Source organism: Urtica dioica, chromosome 9, assembly GCF_054948205.1.
Source record: "Urtica dioica subsp. dioica isolate 48M chromosome 9, U.dioica_male_clone48M_v1_H2, whole genome shotgun sequence".
Classification (NCBI taxonomy): Eukaryota; Viridiplantae; Streptophyta; class Magnoliopsida; order Rosales; family Urticaceae; genus Urtica; species Urtica dioica.
In genome coordinates, this window is record NC_142764.1 from 25,057,689 (window position 1) to 25,077,872 (window position 20,184).

The following is a 20,184-nucleotide window of genomic DNA, read 5'->3' on the forward strand; positions in this document are numbered from 1 at the left end:
ATCACATTTGTGTATCTCGTCCAGGGACCAAGCCAGAATAGCTCAATAGGGGGGTTTATTTGGAAAACAAATATTTAGAGGGGCTAATTAAAAAAAAATTCATGGTAAAACTTTTTTTTTTTAAATGAGTCAAAAGTGTAAATTTTTAGGGCAAAAATGTAAAATTTATTAAAAATTGGCAAAAAATGTAAATAAAAAATATTTGAGGGGGCCTAATTAAAAAAATTCATGGTAAAAATGATTTTTTCTTAAAAAATTTGGTCAAAAGTGTGAATTTTTTAGGGTAAAAATGTAAAACTTTTTAGAAATGGGCAAAAAATGTAAATAAAAAATATTTAGAGGGGCTAATTAAAAAAAATTCATTGTAAAAATGAAATTTTTTTTAAAAAATGGGTCAAAAGTGTAAATTTGTTAAGGTAAAAAATGTAAAACTTTTTTAAAATGGGCAAAAAATGTAATTATAAAAAATTTGAAGGGGGGCTGGAGCCCACCCTGGACCTGAGTTAGCTCCGTCATTCGTCTCATCGTTACTTTCCCGTTAATTTTCTCTCATATTTTCCATGACTTCCAAATTCAATTAGAATTTTGACTTTTTCTATTATTTTCTCAAACATTTTCATTTTCTCTATAATTTTAATTTTTATCTCTTATTTTCTGGATTCCAAACGGAGCCTAAGTGTTATAAGCTCTAGTGTTCTTTCAGACAATCGTTGCACCGGATGACTATTTTTGTCCCATTGTAAAAAGAATAAGGCCCGACTCTGAACCGACACTTTGGCTCACTACAAGCTCACGCTACTGAGCTCGGCTATGGCTCGCTATTCTTCAGCAGCCACAACTTTTACCTACCATCACGTGCAGTAAAAAACGTATGTTCAATACAATCCTATGCTATTATATATTTTGAAAGAAGATAAAATAGTAGTCGTTGAAGAATAGCGGGCCACCACAATTTTATCGTCTTTCAAAATAGGATAAATTACATAAATACCCCCTGAACTTTTGACCATTTAACAACGTGGTCCTTATTTTTATTTTTCTTACAGCGTCACCCTTGAACTTTGACAATCTTACAAACTTAATCCTTCCGTCTATTTTTCTCAACAATCCATCCATTTTTGACCATGTGATTGACATGTGATTATTTAAACAGAGACAAAATTGTAAAATAACAAAAAAAAGATTGATTTTATAATTATTTAATATTATTAAAAATTATTATTTATTGTATAAAAAAATAAATAAAAATAAAATAATTATGTAAAATATGAATTTTTAATAAAAATGAATTATTATTTATTATTAATTTTCTATTATCGTGAAAAAAATATATAATGGAAATGTATAAAAAAAAAGTATTAAAAAAGACAACAAACAAAATGAAAAATGAAAATTTTTAATTTTAATTTATTAATGTTAAATATAAAATAATTAAATAAAGGATATATAGGTAATTTTAAATATTCAAGTTGTAATATGTCGATTACACAAGTTAAAATAGACGGAATATAGAAAAAATTTGACGGTAGGACTAAGTTTGTAAGAATATGAAAGTTTAAGGGCGACGCTGTAAGAAAAATAAAAGTAGGGACCACGTTGTTAAATGATCAAAAGTTCAGGGGGCATGAGTGTAATTTATCCTTCAAAATATAATAGCATATGATTGTACTGAGCATACTTATCTACTGCTCGTGAAGGAACTCAATTCTATCTTCTATATATAGCGTCTTTAATCACCTTTCAATGCATTAAAAACTCTCTCACTCTCTCTCTCTCTCTCTCTCTCATACACAAATATAGATTTCTCGCTCAGGTGTCAAAAAATGGCATATTCTACTAACTACTATGGATCACAGAGCATAACGGTTGAGTTTCAGACACACTATCATATATTTTCTGTGACGATTTTTTATATTTACTTTATAGTAACAATTTTCTTCTTGTTATATTTTTTGATCAGGATCAATTTTTTGTCGAATATGATGCCAAAGTTGAAGAGGTGAAGAACATGTTACGAACCAATATCTCAGCAGCAGATCACCCAAAGGACTCGATAGCGGGTTTAAGCTTGGTCGACGCAGTTCTACGGCTAGGCCTCGAGTACCACTTCCAAGAGGAAATCAATGCCATTCTTCTCAGGGAATACAACATTTTCTGCAGCAATAATCGACAATCCCATGACCTTTACAAGGTTTCTCTTCAATTTCGATTACTGAGACAAGGAGGTTATCATGTCTCTTCAGGTATAAAATACGAAGCCTTTCTCTCTTAATAAATTTAATAGATATTGAACCAATAAAAAATGCAACAAATATTTGGCACAGACGTGTTTAAGAAGTTCAAGGACGGAACGGGATTTTTCAGTCAACTATTAGTAGACGACAAAGATGGAGTTTTGGAGTTGTTTGAAGCCTCGCAACTGAGCTTGGAAGGTGAGCACATACTCGAAGAAGCCGAAGATTTCTGTCGCCGCCAGCTCAGCAAGTGGTCAAAGTGTAGGGAAGACAATCAAGCACGAAAGAATATCCTTTACTCGTTAAAACAGCCCTACCATAAGAGCGTGGTCAGACTCACTGCCGCGAATTTTCTAAAGAGCCACGATGGCAAAAAATATGAGGAATGTTCAATGGTTGTGTTGAAGGAATTGGCAAGAAAGGACTTCAAAATACTTCAATCCATCCATCAAAAGGAAATATCCATAATATCCAAGTACGTGTTGGCTATTAGACAATCATTTTTTTTTTCATGTGTGTAATAATTTTTTTCTATATAAAATAAACAAAAATTTTCTGACTTGATTTTTTTTGTATTTTTAAGTTGGTGGAAAGAACTAGGTTTGTCAAAGGAGCTGAAATTTGCGAGAGACCAGCCTCTTAAATGGTATATGTGGACAGTCGTGGCTCTATCGGACCCAAGCTTGTCGGAACAAAGGATCGAGCTCACGAAACCGATAGCTCTAGTCTACATCATCGACGATATCTTCGATATCCACGGAACCCTAGACGAACTTGCTCTTTTCACGGATGTTGTACAAAAGTAGGGAAATTATTAGGACCGCAATTTATAACTCTCTCCGCCAATTTGAAAAGCATAAATCATCAATTGACTCGCGTGGCACACATTTCAGGTGGGACATAAAAGCCGCTGAGCAATTACCGGACTACATGAGAATATGCTTCAAGGCACTCCATGGAATAACCAACGAAATCAGTCACAAAGTGTATAGTGAACACTCATGGGATCCCACGGCTTCACTAAGAAAAGCGGTAACGCTTGTATAAAATGTAATTTTATTTTATATTTTTGTTTTACTTTGAGAATGAATCAAATGTTTGTTGTGACAGTGGGGCAAATTGTGCGGTGCGTTCTTGGTAGAAGCGCAGTGGTTTGGGTCGGGAAACTTGCCCGGAGAAGAAGAGTACCTGAAGAACGCGATGGTGAGTTCAGGGGTTCATGTTGTTTTGGTTCACACGTTCTTTCTTTTAGGTCAAGGCATCACAGAAGACACCGTTAGCTTGATCGATCAGGTTCCGATCCTGATATCTTCCACAGCTACAATCCTTCGTCTCTGGGACGATTTGGGAAACGCAAAGGTAGTACTAATTCCATATTCGGCTAAGATTTTATTTTAAACTAGTGAAATTGCTTGATTTAAAATATATATCATTAATTATATAATAGCCCTTTAAAACTTAATTATTTAGACAAATAGCTAAGATTTTAAGTTTCTTATTATTTTTTTTCATGTATAAATATCCATGTATTACATTTTTTTATTAACAAATTATCAAAGTTTGACATTGTCTATTAAAATACTAAGATATAATTACGCATTATATAAATTTATATACATGATTTTTTTTATTGACACATGATATTATGAATTTTTTAAAACTTTGTCTATTTTCGCTAATTTTAGAGCTTAACTATATTTCTTAAATTTATTAGTTTCAATTAACTATTTTGCTAGAACGTTTATATATATATATATATATATATATATATATATATATATATATATTACTATCTCTTAATGATTATAAATAAATTTAAATTCTTATTTTTTTATACATATATGCATATATTTAACAGAAAATTAGGAAAATAGTTAACTTAAACGTTTGATATTGCTAAATAGCCAACGTTTGGTATCTTAAGTAAATAACCGTAAATAATGACGTGACCTAATATACAGAGGTGACTATTTATCTAAGATTTATGTCTGTAAATACATGAAAATTACTATTTATCTAAGATTTACCAAACGTTGGGTATTTAGCAATATCAAACGTTTAAATTGGTTATTTTCCTAATGAACCCTATATTTAAACATATATATATATATATATATATATATATATCATGTGCAGCATAGCATGGATACAATCCTCAAGATACAAAATTTGTTCATTTTCCATAGAGTTTAGGAATTCTTAGTTAAATTTACATATGTACTTAATACACAATAAATATGGATATTGAGATTATAACGATCGTAGGATGAGAATCAAAACGGGCACGACGGGTCCTACGTGGATTGCTACGTAAAAAGGCGGGAAGGTTGTACTGTTGAAGAGACAAGAGAGCACGTGAGAAACATGATAAATACAGAATGGAAAAGACTGAACGAGGAAACTCTGTGCTCAAGTGACTTCCCATTGTGTTTCAAGAGGGCATGTCTCAACGCTGCTCGGATGGTACCGCTAATGTACGACTACGACCACAACCAACGCCTTCCTGGTCTCGAACACTATATCAACTCGCTTCTCTCTTAAATAATCAGTCTTCTATTTGTAATCAGTGGTTTCCATAATATTTTCCAGAATAAGTAGGCGTACTATTAGTTTTCGATCCCTATAATAATTTCATAAAACCCCTTCAATCACACATTAATTTAGATAGTTGATGTGGTGTGTATCATACATTAATTTAGATAATTGATGTGGTGTCCATTTTCTACTTCTGTCAAAAGATTGTCTTATAACTTCAAAACTTGCTCTTCTATTCTGATATTATTAATTTTTTGTTCAGTTTTATGTCTACAGTTTTTATTTTAAAAAAATAGTAATTTTTTTTTTTTGGTGATAATTTTGTAAACGATAATTTTTCTTGATATTTACAAATTTGTATTGTAAATTTGCCATACGTTGCTAAGGCACTTTCCACTAGTACTTCAAGCTCACTTCACATCGAACTTATATTACTTTTATAAGTAATTAGATATAATATTTTAGCTTACTACTTGCATAGTATATTGTTAAATCATCTTTGACAATTTTAAGATTCAACAGATCTAAACAGTCTGCCGTCCCATTCGAATCATCAATCGCCATAAGTACTGAATCACATCTATAAATATTGACTTTATGATCAACATGAAAATTACGATAAACGTCGCTTAATAAAATTGACACATATTAATTAAAACTAAAATTACTTGCCCAAAATTATATGGCATGAGTAGTATTTGACGATAAATCAAACAATGTGCTCATTCTACTAGTTTATCATTGTCGGTTGGGGATGGAGAAATCTCGAACAGATTGATAAAACACAAATTTTCCTGGTACTATTTTGTTCCTGTAGTGTAATTCATGGACGAAAAATACAGCTTGTTAAAACATCGTTACAAACAAATTTAATAAAGATTGCATAGCACAAAATTATTTCATATAAGTGTAAATATACAGGTCATAATGGATTTTTTTTGTGTGATTACTTTATATCGCATAACTGGTCGACGTACTCTTTGATCAGTATGCTTTCGAATTCTCGGTTGACGACATCTAGTTTGGTAGAAAGTGCATACCACATCAGTGGTGCTAATCAAAAGTTACTAATTAAGCCGAGAAATCCATCGCAAGGTCGGGGTTGATAAATGAACTATAACTGATGATATGATAATTTTTTCTAGTTTTCAATTCAATTTTTAATGCAAACAAAAGAGGCGAGTGCATACTTTAGGTCGGTGTTTTCTCGATGTTTGAGAGTGGTGTGCAGTTTGTGTATTTGCTGAGAGAGAGAGAGAGAGAGAGAGAGAGAGAGAAGTAAACACATACACACCATACACACCCAACCCGCACTATGTTAACATAGTGTTAGGCGTCTTCCATAAAATTTGGACCCCTAAATTAAATTTCTAGTCAAACTATCAATTGAAAAAGAAAATAGACAAACACGGTTAATTTGTTTGACTATGATGGCTAACTTAATTAACTACGATGATTAATCTAATTTACTATAAAAACTTGTCCATTGCAAACATGAAATTTGGTTTATTTAATTTATACTATAATAGTTAATGTTAATTACTTTGGTTGGGGAATTAAGAGTTGAACTGCATTTCTAACATTTGTATAGTTAGACTATATTTTGAATCGAGAGTAACCATTCAGCTATTTTAAACCGTTTCTAACTTTAATTTTTCATTTTTTGTTGTTGTTGTTTTGCACCTATTTCTCAATTCAATTAATGTCACTCTTCTTCATTATTTACTTCTATATATATTCACAAATTATAACAACTAAATATAATTTATACTCCTTGAGTTTTAATCAAATAGTGATGCCTTCTTAGTTCAAACCAATATCTTTGTAAATATATCTCAACCATCCCCTCAGTTATATTTTTATTGTTAAATTTTCATTTATATTTTATTAATGTCAAAAAGCCATCCCTTAATAAATATTTTAATTGATTTTCATGTCTTAATTTATTAAAATTAGCATCGTAGAAATAGTTATTATCATAATTATTAAAAAAATTTAGAAAAAGTTATCCAAAATATTAATTAATCAATTAATAACAAAATAATTAAAGTTTTAATATTTTAACTTCCAATATCAACTAATTATATTAGGGAAAATAACACATTTATACCCTGTGTTTTAGTGAAATGTCGAGTTTAACCCTTGATTTTCAAAAATGTCGAGTTCATACCCTCTGTTTAACTAAAATGACGAAATTATACCATGAAATGAATAATAGCGTCACAAATCTCCCTTTCATTGATATTAACTCTTATATAAGAAAAACCAAATCAAATCTAAATCAGTGCCCTAACTTCCAAATTCTAAATTTTGAAATAAAAATAGCCTTAAATTGAAATTAAATAATAAAACTCATACATCCTAAGAAATGACTTCATTCCGTGTTCGAATTGTAACTCTAAATCCTGCATACTCTGTTCGAATATGCGATTTTGATGACTATCAACTATCGATGTTTACCCCTTTGCCTCTTTCTGTGTTCTTCACGATTAAGAGACTGTTGTTTATCTTTTAGTTTTTAAATAAATTACATATATGACGCGAATGAATAAAGATAATTGGTGTTTATATATAAATATTATAGTCAACGTCAATTAAAAGTCAATAAAAAGAATATTTGTGACACTGTTGTCTATTTCAGGGTATAATTTCGTCATTTTAGTTAAATAGAGGGTATAATTTCGTCATTTTAGTTAAACAGAGGGTATGAACTCGACATTTTTGAAAACCGAGGGTTAAACTCGACATTTCACTAAAACACAGGGTATAAATGTGTTATTTTCCCATTATATTATAGTATTATCTCTCTAAGTAATTCAAGCCGGCCCGGTATATATCATCCTTGTCATCGAGCTGCCAATAGTATACCCTACAATTTGTTTTTTGTCATAATTGTGTGGATCAGATAAAACACACTATAAGCAATTAATGAGGCTCTCCCAATCTTGAGTAAAATAATGCATATTTTCGTCGGCTGTGTGGCCACAACGAGCTTCTGTTTGACGAATAGACTTGACATTGTCAAGGTGCCAAGAAAAAAGAAAAAAAAACGTTGAAGAAAAAAAAAACGACTTTCATATTCTTTTTAACGATGAAAGGGACGACTTGACAAGTAAAATATACGTCTAATTCTGATCATAGTGTTTATCTCCAATTTTATTAATAGACAGTTTTATCTCTAATCAAAATTTTCTTTTGAAAAAATTATACAAAATAACTATTTGAAACTAATTGATTAATAAAATAATTAAAATTTCAAATTTTCAACAAAATAACCAAAGTTACGTTGTCAAAAAAGTTAGACACAAAAGATTATAATTTTTTACAACTATTATTAGTAATTATCACTTTCAAAAAATTAATTCTAGAGTAAAAAATTGTTTTGAAACTTAATGTTTGGACTTTTGTGCGTTTCTTGGTTCATTAGCGAGCATGCGCCTAAGTTCGACGAGGGTTGGATGTTTGATTTAAAAAAGTTATTTGTAGATAAGCAAGTTAACGTTTGAATTTATTGGGTGTATCAATTTGAATCAATTAGTGATTGAGCTATTAATAGAGTTTTATTACCCACACGGCCACTTGAAACGTTAGAATTTCATGTTAGCCAAAGTCTCAATATTTCTAAAAAAAAAATAGCCTTTAAGCTGATGTAACAAATAAAATCAAATATTAGTAATTGAAAATCAACTATAAGAAAAAAAACAATTGAAAAATTGTATTACTATTTATAAGATAGCCCCAATTTTAAATTTGTTAAGAATATCATTCTTCAAACGGGAAAACTTATTTTCCTTATAAATAAAATTGTTAACACGAAGTGGACGCACTTAAATCAACTGGTTAATTATCTCGGACATGAATGAAAATCTCGCATAGAATTCTCACTAGATGGCGTAGAGTACGGACCTAATTCCCCCAGGAGGGCACCAAAGCCATTCACGAGAGACATATACGCCTTTTAAGGATGCACCCAAAACATCCACAAGACACGACAAATTCCCCATGATTGAACTCAAAACGTCTACAAGACGCACCAATATTGTCCAAGAGAACCCAAGATTGTCAAGAGGTGCACCCAAGCAGTGCTAGAGACGAACTCAAGTGCACCACATGAGTAAAAGAAAGAAGCATTACATGTTTGAGCCACCTCACGCTCGTCTAACAAAAAAGTAAAACCAACGGTAGAAAGTGGCGAGGAAGACATAGCTCATCGGCTCATAAAAATGCTAAAAATGCGCCAAAGGAGACGAGAATAGCCTCGTCTTACGATGGCAATACGAGAGCTAAAAAACTAGATTTTCGCTATCAACAAATGGAACATACAAATAACCATAAGAGAGACGTACTCAAAATTGAGAAAGATAATCGAGAGCGGTTCGTTTCACATAAATATTGTACATACTAACTGCTCGAGAAAAAGATAGGCAAATAACGAGAGGCGTCAACAGACCACATCCACAATAGAGAAAAATGTACAACAGATGAAGATTTGAAAACATGGAAAAAAAAAAATGAAATACGCAGTGGAAGATAAAGCGATGGTCGAGAATCAAGGACCACACCTTCCATAACCATCCCACTATGCGCCCCTAATATCGGATGTCGTCCCAGCCAATTATTTTGCCTCACCAATGGGTGGGATGCGCTCCGGGGGAATAAAGCTGAAGGTGATCGGAAGTTCTGAGTTCTCGTCGAGGACGCCCTTCCGACAATCAAAGACCCCATCCCAATAAGCCTTTTCCATGGCCACCTCAAGATCGGCGATCCTCGCATGTGCAAGTTTCAAACCACTTTTATGTAGAACGAGATCCCTTAGAAGCTCTGATCTTAGTCGATCCGCTTCATCCTGACGCTCCTCACGGATCCTCGCCATATGAGACTCACACGCGTCCACCTTTCTCTCGGCGTCTTCTAGTCTTCTCGACAATCGCGAGACCTCCGCGAGAATCTTGATCTTCTCGAACTCGGAAACTTTTAACTTCTCCTCGATGTCTATCACTCTTTGAGTCATATTCGGATGAGTCAAAGATGAAGTCACCGACTCAGTTAAGAGCTACAAAAGAACAATCAGCAAAGGGTTAAGACCATGACAACCATAAAAAAAAAAGGGGAAACACAAATCGAAAAATAAAAACACGAACCAACCTGTGCCAGAAGACGAGCCTTGCTACCAATCAACTCAACGTTTTCAATCTGGTCCTCCACTACAAGATCTTTGAAAGAAAGGCTCTTCACGATACAAAGGACTTGGTACCCCAACTCTTTATCAGACAAGGCCTCACCCGATGAATGAGGTAGTGGCGCGCTCAACTCTCTTTCAGAAGGTCTGGAAGAGAGCTCCACCGGTGAACACCCATGACAAATGTCGGTCAGCGCCCTTTCGAACAAACGAGAGGAAGAAGAGACCGCGAGACCCGACGAGCAAGCCCCTGGCCCGTCAAAAAGTCTGGTACTTGTAGTTGTAATCTTCTGCGTAGCATGAGGCTGAGCATGTAAGAAAAAAGTAGAGAAGGGAAACTAATTAGTTGTATATATACACATATATATTATCAATGAATAAGAAGAATTTGTTGCAACTAGGCAATCTCTTAGCTTCTTTTATTCATATATACTACGGAATTAAACCGACAATACACTTAATTGATTTACTGCATATTACTTTGTTGTTTCGCTTTAATTTCCAACTCTAAAGGATAATTCATTTACTTTGGCATTGCTTGAACGATAAATTATACCAACTGTTTGAACAAAATTTCAATAAGAATCAAACAGACTTGTACTCATGGGAAATTTCACTACTTTTGTTGTGTATCTGCTACTCTACCCTTTGTAACCTTTATTAAATACAAGCACAAAGCAATACCAATTACATAAATATTAATTTCCTTATACATACACTAAAACCCTCGGAGGGTTGGCTTGTGTTGCAAAACTGATGTATGTTAGGTGATCTTCTGCGACACAAAACCTCATGCTTGTTAAGTTGACTCCTGCGAGATGACGAGAATCCAAGCCCACTTAATGTAAAAATGTCATCTATGTTAAAGCTGGTTTATGAGTGCAAACTCACAAACAATGGTCCTTGTTATGAAAGCTGGCAAATAAAAAAAATCTAAAACAATTTAATCGTAATTATTAACTGATCACCCAATGTCTCTGAGACAAGGGTGTTTTTTGTAATAAAAAAAGAATTAAAACAAATCTGAATTATATTTAGTTATGATATTAAAAGGGCGAAAAATTTCAATGAAAACTAAACATAACGACATGAACAAAAGGAGAGTCAGAGACGAATTTGAGCATGAATACTTAAAAAAACTCATTATTTTGTTACTGGAATGATAATATTTAAAAGCAAGAGTAATTCAGAGATATCACTCACCTTCATTATGACAGAGCTAGGATCGGTTTGATCGTCTCCGGGAAGATCCAGAGCCGTGGGAGCATGATCATTGGACAGTTCGGTCGCCGGATTCCGATCTCCAATCGCTGAGGAAGTCCCCAAGACCCCCCCGCAGCGCTCGGGTTTGATCAGATCGCCGGACGATCTTGGACTGGTTTGATCATCCCCGGGAAGATCTGGAGCAGTGAGATGATGATCATCGGACGGCTGAGTTGCCGGCTTCCCCAGACCCCAATTTCGGCCACCAACCCAAAAAGTCCCACACAATACCCCAGACTTCTTACTTGGCTCGGGTTTGATTTGATCACCGACAGCTCGGGTCGCCGGCTTCCACGCCCCCCTATTCCGAGCTCGAACCCCACCCCCCCGTTTAATACATAAAATATCCATCATTTTCTTTAAATTAAATATTCAAGTTTTATCATGAAGCCACCATTTTTACTCCATTATATTTACATGAGATTTACGGGTATTTACTTTATTCTAGCAAAGGTTATGGAAATGAGTTGTTTACAATTATTTACACAATCTTCTTTTTCTTCTGTACACAAAATGTTAATATGTCTAGGAAAGTCGATCAGAAGAAAACGTCGATCAAAATTACGGAACACCTAAGTACATATATAGAGATATTAATTAATAAAATTTTGTGCCCCTACGATTTGTAGTTTTGTATACTACGTGACGCTGTATTTAATGTAGGGTTATTAAGCTATATAACCACACAGATATAGTGGATTGAGATATAGCCAACCTTTGGTTAATTTCTTGTAAATAGCCAAGTAAACTTATTAACAGATTAATAAAAGACTTATTTAACACAATTAAACATATATTTTAGGTAGTTAATAGGCTGACACGTATGCAAGTTGGCTATTTACAAAGTATTTACCAAATGTTGGCTAATTTACAATTCTTATAGTTTAGGTGGCTTACGTAACCAATTTTTTGTTTAATGTATGTGACATTGTATTTACACTGTTTTTACTACAAATTTATATATAGTTAACTATAGTTTACGGTTATTTACTTCAAAAATAATATAACTTTTATGTTATGTGCAAAGTATTTACTGAAAGTTGTATATACTAATACTCATTTACAGTTATTTACTTTATAATTACAAAACTTTCGGATACGAAAATAAGGAAACAAATCAATCCCATGTAATTAATCAGTTGCTAAAAAAAGGAAACGAATTAAGCATACAGATTTTTGTTTAAATTTGAATAGGCACGAAATAAAAAATTCATAGTTTAAATAAATTCGGAAATTCAAACAGGAAGGATACAACTGGAAAGTGAATTTTTTTTTATAGGTCCACGTCATACTAGTGGCTATTTACCTAATATTTACAAAATGTTGGCTATTTAGCAATACTAAACGTTTAAGTTGGCTATTTTGCTAATTAATTGTAAGGTGCAGTGGTTATCTAGCCATATGAAAAGTTAGAATTTTGAAATAGGCAACGTTTAGTTAATTTTTTGTAAATAGCCAGAAAAATCTATTTACGCTATTTAAAAAAAAAAAAAACAAACGCAGAGTAAATTTCTAGTAAATATGGTTATTTACGAAATATTTTCAACAGTTTTTGGCTATTTACGAAAAATTTACAAAACGTTGACTAAAACACAAACACTTATGTTTATGTTTATGTGCCTTACGTCACTAAATTTTTGTTTTTTTAAAGTATTTACGTGTGTAAATGTTAAGATGTAAGTCGACTCTACTTTAACTTCTGAAGATCCAGTGTTTACTCTTAATAATTAGAAAACTGTAATCCACTGGTTGGGCAGAATTCGAACCTCAACCCATATTGGAGTAATCTTACCATGATGTTTCTCTTTCAGCTAAAACATGATCCTGACACTTCCAAGAACAGAATTGTGACAGTGTAAAGTCGAGTCTTTCCATGTTCATTTAAACCATATCCAATGCTAAAGTCGAACAAAACCATACAACTTATCACAAAAGATGCTAAAGGCACACAAAAACATCAGATTGTCAACTCATGAAAAAGTTTCTCAATCAAACAACCCCCGGTGATTTCAGTTTATAGTTCAAGTAGTCCGCAGAATTTACCGATTCAACGAGTTTTGAGGCCATTTCAGTCTTACCCTCCGTGGCTAACCCGTCAACCACTTGCCTCAACAGCGCCGCCTTGAGAAATAACCTCTGGTGAATAGCCTGCAAGCAAACCTCGAACGCCGTGTCGTGATCTCCCTCTTTGCAACAAGCCGGGATAAGCTCCGCGTAAATCCAAACATTTGGAGTAAATTCACCACTCATTTGTAGTTCGTTGTACCATTTCATCGACTCTTTGAGATCTCCTCTGTCGCAATAGCCTTTGATCAAAGCTTTGTAAGTAAACAGGTTGGGCTTGATTCCTCTACTCTCCATTTCGGAAATTACTTCGCTAGCCGATGAATCTCCGTCCTTGGAGAAGACCCCTCGCAGCTTCGCGTTGTAACTGAAAATGTCGGGGATGACATTCTTGGTCGCCATTGAAGCGAAAAGTCTCTCTCCTTCGGAGAACCGGCCGTCCTTATAAAGGGCGTTGATAAGGGTGTTGAAGGTGACCAAGTCGGGCTCTTTCCCGTTTTTCTCCATCTCGCTCAGCATCGAAACCGCACCTTCGAAATCGCCTTTCTTGCAAAGCGCGTGGACGACTGTGTTGTAAGATATCAAGTCCGGTTCTATCGAAACCTCGAGAGGCAGGTCCTTAAAATCCCTGACAACAGCGTCGAAATCGTTGGAGTCGAGGCCGGCCTTGAGTAGGGCGTTGAAGGACATGATTCCGCGGTGGCAGTTCAGTTGAGGCAATTCGTCGAACACCTTGCGTGCGTGGTCGAACATGCCGGCCTGGCCGTAGAGGAAGATGAGCCGGGTTGCGAAACCCTCCTTGCGAATGTCAACGTACTTCTTCTGGTGCTCGAGGACGTCCTCGATCATGGAGAACTTCCTGGCGGCTGCGAGGCGGGAAATAGTGTGAACGTAGTTTGCTCGGTCGTGTCGGAAGTTTTTCCTTTCGCATGATTTCTTGAACTCGTTGACCACTTCTCCTAGTCGGGTTTCGGCTTCCACGGAAGAAGACGGTCTTTCAGACTCGCCCTTGGGCTTGGCGGCGACGACGGCTTTGAGTTTTGTGGTCTGCCGTTTGATGAAGATATGACGCAACGAACGACTCGCTGATGCCATTTTCCTTTTACTTTTTTTTAGTCTAACGAAATAGAAGCCTTTTATTACTAACCTTTAATTTATTTGTACTCACTTCTTTCTTTTTCTTTTTTTTTTTTTTTTTTTTTTTTTTTGTCTCAAGCGTAATTTCATAGCTAAAAAAGTACTCTTGAATCAGTTTTGTAGTAATTTTGGTCCTTTTGTGATAGGTTTAGAGCAAGGATCGCCTTACCGTTACCGTTACCGTACCGGGGCCCCAATTTTAGGGGGATACCGCTTACCGGAGAGGAAACCGAGGGGGATTCAGGAAAAAAAAAGGAAACCGATACCGGTAGGAACCCGTTTACCGGTAGGAACCCGGCAAAAAATGTAGGAACCCGAGGGGGATTCAGACAAATATTTTACAATAATAAAAAATAGTTTTCATAGTTCATACTTCATACTTCAAACAAAGGTTCATACCAAACATAAACTGAGTTCTTAAACATAAAATACCATAAGTAGAGTATAAAATTATTACAACACGTACGATAAAACACACTAATTATAAGTGATAATCGTAGGACATATGTATACGTCACTCGTGAATGAAGAATCGGTCGACAGCTTTGGCCAACCTCTTGATCCCGGAGTGCGATCTTCTTGGATCAGAGGACCTCGAAGATCCACCGGGACCTTCGTCTATTTCTTCGTCAGAGTCCCCTAGACTTTTGTGAAGGTCTGCTCGCATCGCCTCACACAAACTTTCACGTTCCTTCTTCTTTTGAGAGCGTACGTAGAGTAACTTCTGCATTTCCTCTTGTACTTCATGAGGAACCTGGTCGCACATCTTCACACTTTTTGTCTTCTCTATGTTCGCCAAGTGATTTTTCACACGAGTGATTCCACCACCGCTAATGATGTACCCGCAAAATTTGCATTTGCTTGCATTCGGTCGTCCTTCGACGGGCTCGCAATACTTGTATGCCGGGTCGGACGCCATACTTCATAATAATAATCATTTCAATTCCACATATTCACAAATCACCATAACAATCATCAAATTAATTTCAATTCAATATAACCATTACAATAATTATCAAATTCATTTTAATCAACACTTCAAGTAATTCAACTTAATCATAACAATAATCAATTCGATTCAACATTTTAATCTCGGAATTAATTAAAATTCTATAATAATCATCAAATTAATTGTAATCAACACTATTATTTCAACTTCATCATGCCAATAATCACTAATTTCAACTTCATCATGACAATAATCAACAATTCATAACTAAAAATTGAAAAAAATTCCCAAAAGTTGAAGAACTCGGGTGGTACCTCTCGGTTCCCCGGGATTTGGACAAAATCGGCCTCTCCAGGACGGGATCCGGCGGGACGAAGGACGGACTCGAAGGGTTTCACGGGATTTGGCCGGGATTTGAGCAAAACACGAAGAGAGTCGACGGGATCCGGTCGGGACGGGACGCGCAAATTTGTTCCTCGGGAGATAAGGGTTTCGCGAATTAGGGGCAAATTATTTATAACCAAAACGAGACCCGGTCTGGGGGGATCCGCCCGGTTTACCCGGGATTCGACCGGGTTTGGTTCACGGGACCGGTTTATGTGCGTTCCGTCCCGGTCCCCTCCGGTTCAGGGGATCCCGACCGGATCCCGTACGGAACCCGCGGGATTGCGAACCTTGGTTTAGAGTTGTTTAAGAATTGAATTACGTTAAAAAAAAAAAAAAATTAACATGGTTGTAAAGAATACCAACTTTGCAACGAAATTAATGGATATGGGAACATTTTTACCCATTAAATTAGGCTGAAGCTTATTCCAAAGCAAAAACAAAATTCCACGATTAAAATATATCTCGTGCAGTTAGTTAGGGACTAATATTTGCACCCCACTTTGAGTATGTTATCTAGATATGCTCTCTCTCTTTTTCATTCTTATTTCTTATTTTAATCAAGTTATAGTGGCATTCATATGTGTATTTTTAACAATTCCTTTTTACGACAAATACACCATAGCTTATCTCAATATACGGAAAATAAATAAGAAAAAACGGTATGAATAGCTAAATTGTTACTCTCAACTAAAAATAGCATAGCGCATGTTTAAGTCTAAATAATTTATATATCTAGCTCCCAAGAAATAAATCAGAAGGGGCTCACTAATAATTACTTTGATACAGCAAATACAAATTTTGACCACAGACTAAATTAGATAATTGAATGAAGTGTTCTTAGGGTTCACACGTGTGTAGAATTTCATTGTTTGAATGATATTTTTGGTACTAATATCATTAAATCTCCTGCATCAATAGTTGGCTTCTTCTGTCTATTTGCTTGACTGATTTTTTTTTTTTTTTGGTATAAATATTATTGAAGTTTAGTTGCAGTATTTTATAGAACATCATGAATGCGTTGTTGTCTTTATATCGATGACTTGTCACATTCTTCTGTCTAAAGATTAGCTGTGTGTTTTTTTTTTATCTCTTTTATATATAAGATTAGCTGTGCCGTACAACCTAAATAAAAAAGTTCGTAGCTCAACTTCCCGTGCTAATATGATGAAGTATAAGAGATTAAGAGTATTAGACAAAGCCAGTAGAGGCTTGAAGCTGTTTTGCAAGAATGGAAACGTTAATCCCAACGGCAAATAAATCCACACAACTCATGACATAAATTAATTCCGCATAAAAACCTTGGATTTGATATCACCATGCACGAAGTTTCTATAATATCTACCGCTCTGTAGCAGCGGCGCATATCGTTGAATGTAAAAACAAAAAAACATTCACTGTCAGACAATTATCTCGGCAATTGCAGTTTATAATCCAAGTGTTCCGCAGAATTTATCAATCTCACGAGCTTCGAAGCCTCTTCAGTCTTCTTGTCCTCGACCAACCCATCGACCACTTGCCTGAACAGCCCTGCCTTGAGAAATAACCGACGCTTTATAGCCTGCAAGCAAATCTCAAAAGCCGTACCGTGATCGCCCTCTCTGCAACAAGCCGGGATAAGAGCCGTGTAGGTCGGCAAATTCGGGGCACATCTTCTCTTCTGCCGGACTTGTTCGTTGTACCATTTCATCGCCTCTTTGAGATCTCCTCTGTCGCAATACCCTTTAATCAAAGTGTTGTAGGTGAACAAGTTGGGCTTGATTCCTCTGCTCTCCATTTCGGAAACTATCTCATCGGCCCTCGAATCCGCATCCTCGCGGAAGACCCCGCGCAGCTTCGCGTTGTAACTCACAACGTTTGGGAAAACATTCTTGCTCTCCATCGAAGCGAAAACTCTCTCTCCCTCGGAGAATCGGCCTTCCCCGTAGAGGGCGTCGAGAAGGGTGTTGAACGTCGACAAATCGGGTTCGAACTCGCTCAACATGGAAAGAGCACGGTCCAAATCTCCGTTCTTGCAGAGCGCGTGAACGAGCGCGTTGTAGGAGGCCAAGTCCGGCTCGATCGAGACCTCGCGAGGCAAGTCCTCCAAGGCCGAGACGACGGCGTCGAAGTTCTTGGAGACGAGGCCGGCCTGAAGGAGGGCGTTGAAAGACATGATTCCTCGCGGGCATTTTAGTTGAGGCAATTCGTCGAACACCTTGCGTGCGTGGTCGAACATGCCGGCCTGGCCGTAGAGGAGGATGATTCGGGCGGCGAAGCCTTCGGAGCGGATATCGTCGTAGCTCTTCTGGTGGTCGAGAACTTCCTCGATCATGCAGAACTTTTTGGCGGCGGCGAGGTGGCGAACGGCGAGAGAGTACTCTGCCTTGTCCTTTCGGAAGTTTCGCCTCTCGCATGACTTCTTGAAGTTGTTGACCAGTTGCCGGAGATCAGTCTCGCCTTCCGCCGCCGTGGCGGAGGAGGAAAGTTTCTCGGGCTCGGGCTTGGCGGCGACGACGTGTTTGGGTTTTCTGCTCTGCCGTTTGGTGAACGTACCACGGATGGAACGAGTCGCTGATGACATTTATTTTTTCTTTTTCTTTTTCCGGTTTTCTCACGATCAGGCGTTTTTATTGCAAGTAAACTTCAGCGGTAAGTGAATACCCCCCTAACAGTTATAATTAATTAGTAACCATTTTATTCCACTTTTTTATTAGCAAATTGTAATCAAAATTTTTTTTTCTTTATTTATTATAATTTAAGAAAACTCCTCAAATGAAATATATTTTATAAAGCTGAATATATATATATATATATATATATATATATATATATATATATATATTCACTAGTGTCTTTTCAAATACGACGTACCAATTAATAATGTTTATTCGTTTCTTAATGAACGATTTTATTTTATAAATTTGACAAGGTAATTTGTTTTATCTTAAGAGCATCTTTTAATAGTGAAGTTAATATTATTTTGACTTTACTTGTCATCTATGATTTTTAAGTTAATATCAGATCAACATCATCCAATAACAAACCAACAAATTTTCATTGGGTCCACAAATTTTTTTAAAATTAATTAATTGTATGAGTACTGCTATTTATCCCTACACACGATTTTGAACTATCCAATCAGGGTTTGACAAGTGGCCAATTTTAAATAATTTATCACTTTGGATGGAAAAAAGTCATAAGTCGTAAATCGTGCCAAAAATCATTTCCGTTAATTGTATAGAGCTAATTTGTTCTAAAAGCAAATGGTTTAATTGTGAAATAATGATAAATCTATATTTTATGCTATTTATTGGCAAGTCCTTCTGAGGAGTCCTGACCATTAAAGATGCTAAAAAAAAGAAAAAAAATTCATCTCTTTTGTTCTTCATAACATGCATATTTTACAAAGCTGATGTTTTTTTTTTTTTTTTTTTTTTTCTTCTAATTAGCATACCTTGATCCCATTACGTGACGTTATTACTTACCATCACTTACTTGTTAAACGTCTTCTGCGAAGGGTGGCAAAATGTCTTCGGCGAAACGTATCGCGTTCGTAAGCAAACGAAAGGCCACAAAAACGACAGCTGTCGCCGCCGGCGCCAAGCCCGCGGCAGCGAAGCCTCCCGCTCCGGCCGCAGCCGGCGGCGAAGGCGAAAGCCAGCTCCGAGAAATGGTGAAACAGTTCAAGAAGTCGTGCGAAAACCAGGAATTTCGAAAGGACAAGGCCAACTACGCTCACACCGTTCGCGTCCTCGCCGCCGCGAAGAAGTTCTCTCTCGTCGAGAACGTCCTCGAGCACCAGAAAAAGTACGTCGACAGTCGCTCCGAAGACTTCGCTGCCCGGCTCATCCTCCTCTACGGCCAGGCCGGAATGTTCGACCACGCACGCAAGATGTTCGACGAAATTCCCCGCATGAACTGCCCGCGCCAAACCGCGTCTTTCAACGCCCTCCTCAACGCCGCCTTCGACTGCAAGAATTACGACGCTGTTGTCGCCGCTTTCATTGAAATCCCTCGTCGGATTTCCGTAGAACCGGACGCGGCGTCTTATAACATAGCTGTTCGAGCGTTATGCAAGAAGGGCGATTTGGACCGCGCTGTTTCGACGCTGCGTGTTTCGGTGAAGAAAAGGAAGGAACCCGATTTGATTACCTTCAATACCCTTCTCAACGCCCTTTACGAGGCTGGTCGGTTCTCCGAGGGAGAGAGCGTCTTTGATATGATGAAGAGCAAGAACGTGTTCCCCAACGTCGTGACTTACAACGCGAAGCTTCGGGAGATCTTCGACGAGAACGGAAAGATCTCGGCCGACGAGTTGATCTCGGAAATGGAGAGTAGAGGACTCAAGCCCACCTTGTTTACTTACAACTCTTTGATCAAAGGGTTTTGTGGCCGGGGAGATCTCAAAGAGGCGATGAAATGGTGCGACGAACTACATGCCAGCGCTTGTGCCCCGA

General features: G+C 36.4%; 4 protein-coding genes across 4 annotated transcripts; 1 reads left to right on the forward strand and 3 right to left on the reverse strand.

The window, feature by feature from the left end:
• The first annotated feature begins 1,769 nt into the window (after positions 1-1,769).
• On the forward strand, positions 1,770-5,030 carry TPS14 (terpene synthase 14). Its single transcript, XM_089625510.1, has 7 exons — positions 1,770-1,865; positions 1,961-2,243; positions 2,325-2,709; positions 2,818-3,036; positions 3,128-3,266; positions 3,345-3,593; positions 4,500-5,030. Exons 1-7 carry the CDS (start codon positions 1,824-1,826, stop codon positions 4,773-4,775), a joined length of 1,593 nt encoding a protein of 530 aa, XP_089481636.1. The 5' UTR covers positions 1,770-1,823; the 3' UTR covers positions 4,776-5,030.
• Positions 5,031-9,082: 4,052 nt separating this feature from the next.
• On the reverse strand, positions 9,083-11,562 carry LOC149386138 (uncharacterized). Its single transcript, XM_089626473.1, has 3 exons — positions 11,152-11,562; positions 9,915-10,253; positions 9,083-9,822 (listed from the first exon to the last, which is right to left on the reverse strand). Exons 1-3 carry the CDS (start codon positions 11,560-11,562, stop codon positions 9,385-9,387), a joined length of 1,188 nt encoding a protein of 395 aa, XP_089482599.1. The 3' UTR covers positions 9,083-9,384.
• A 1,348-nt stretch (positions 11,563-12,910) lies between these two features.
• On the reverse strand, positions 12,911-14,413 carry LOC149386139 (uncharacterized). Its single transcript, XM_089626724.1, has one exon. The coding sequence runs from the start codon at positions 14,368-14,370 to the stop codon at positions 13,201-13,203; it is 1,170 nt and encodes a 389-aa protein (XP_089482850.1). The 5' UTR covers positions 14,371-14,413; the 3' UTR covers positions 12,911-13,200.
• A 2,663-nt stretch (positions 14,414-17,076) lies between these two features.
• Positions 17,077-18,373, reverse strand: LOC149386140 (small ribosomal subunit protein mS78 (rPPR3a)-like). Its single transcript, XM_089626694.1, has one exon. It carries the CDS (start codon positions 18,306-18,308, stop codon positions 17,154-17,156), a length of 1,155 nt encoding a protein of 384 aa, XP_089482820.1. The 5' UTR covers positions 18,309-18,373; the 3' UTR covers positions 17,077-17,153.
• Positions 18,374-20,184: the final 1,811 nt, after the last annotated feature.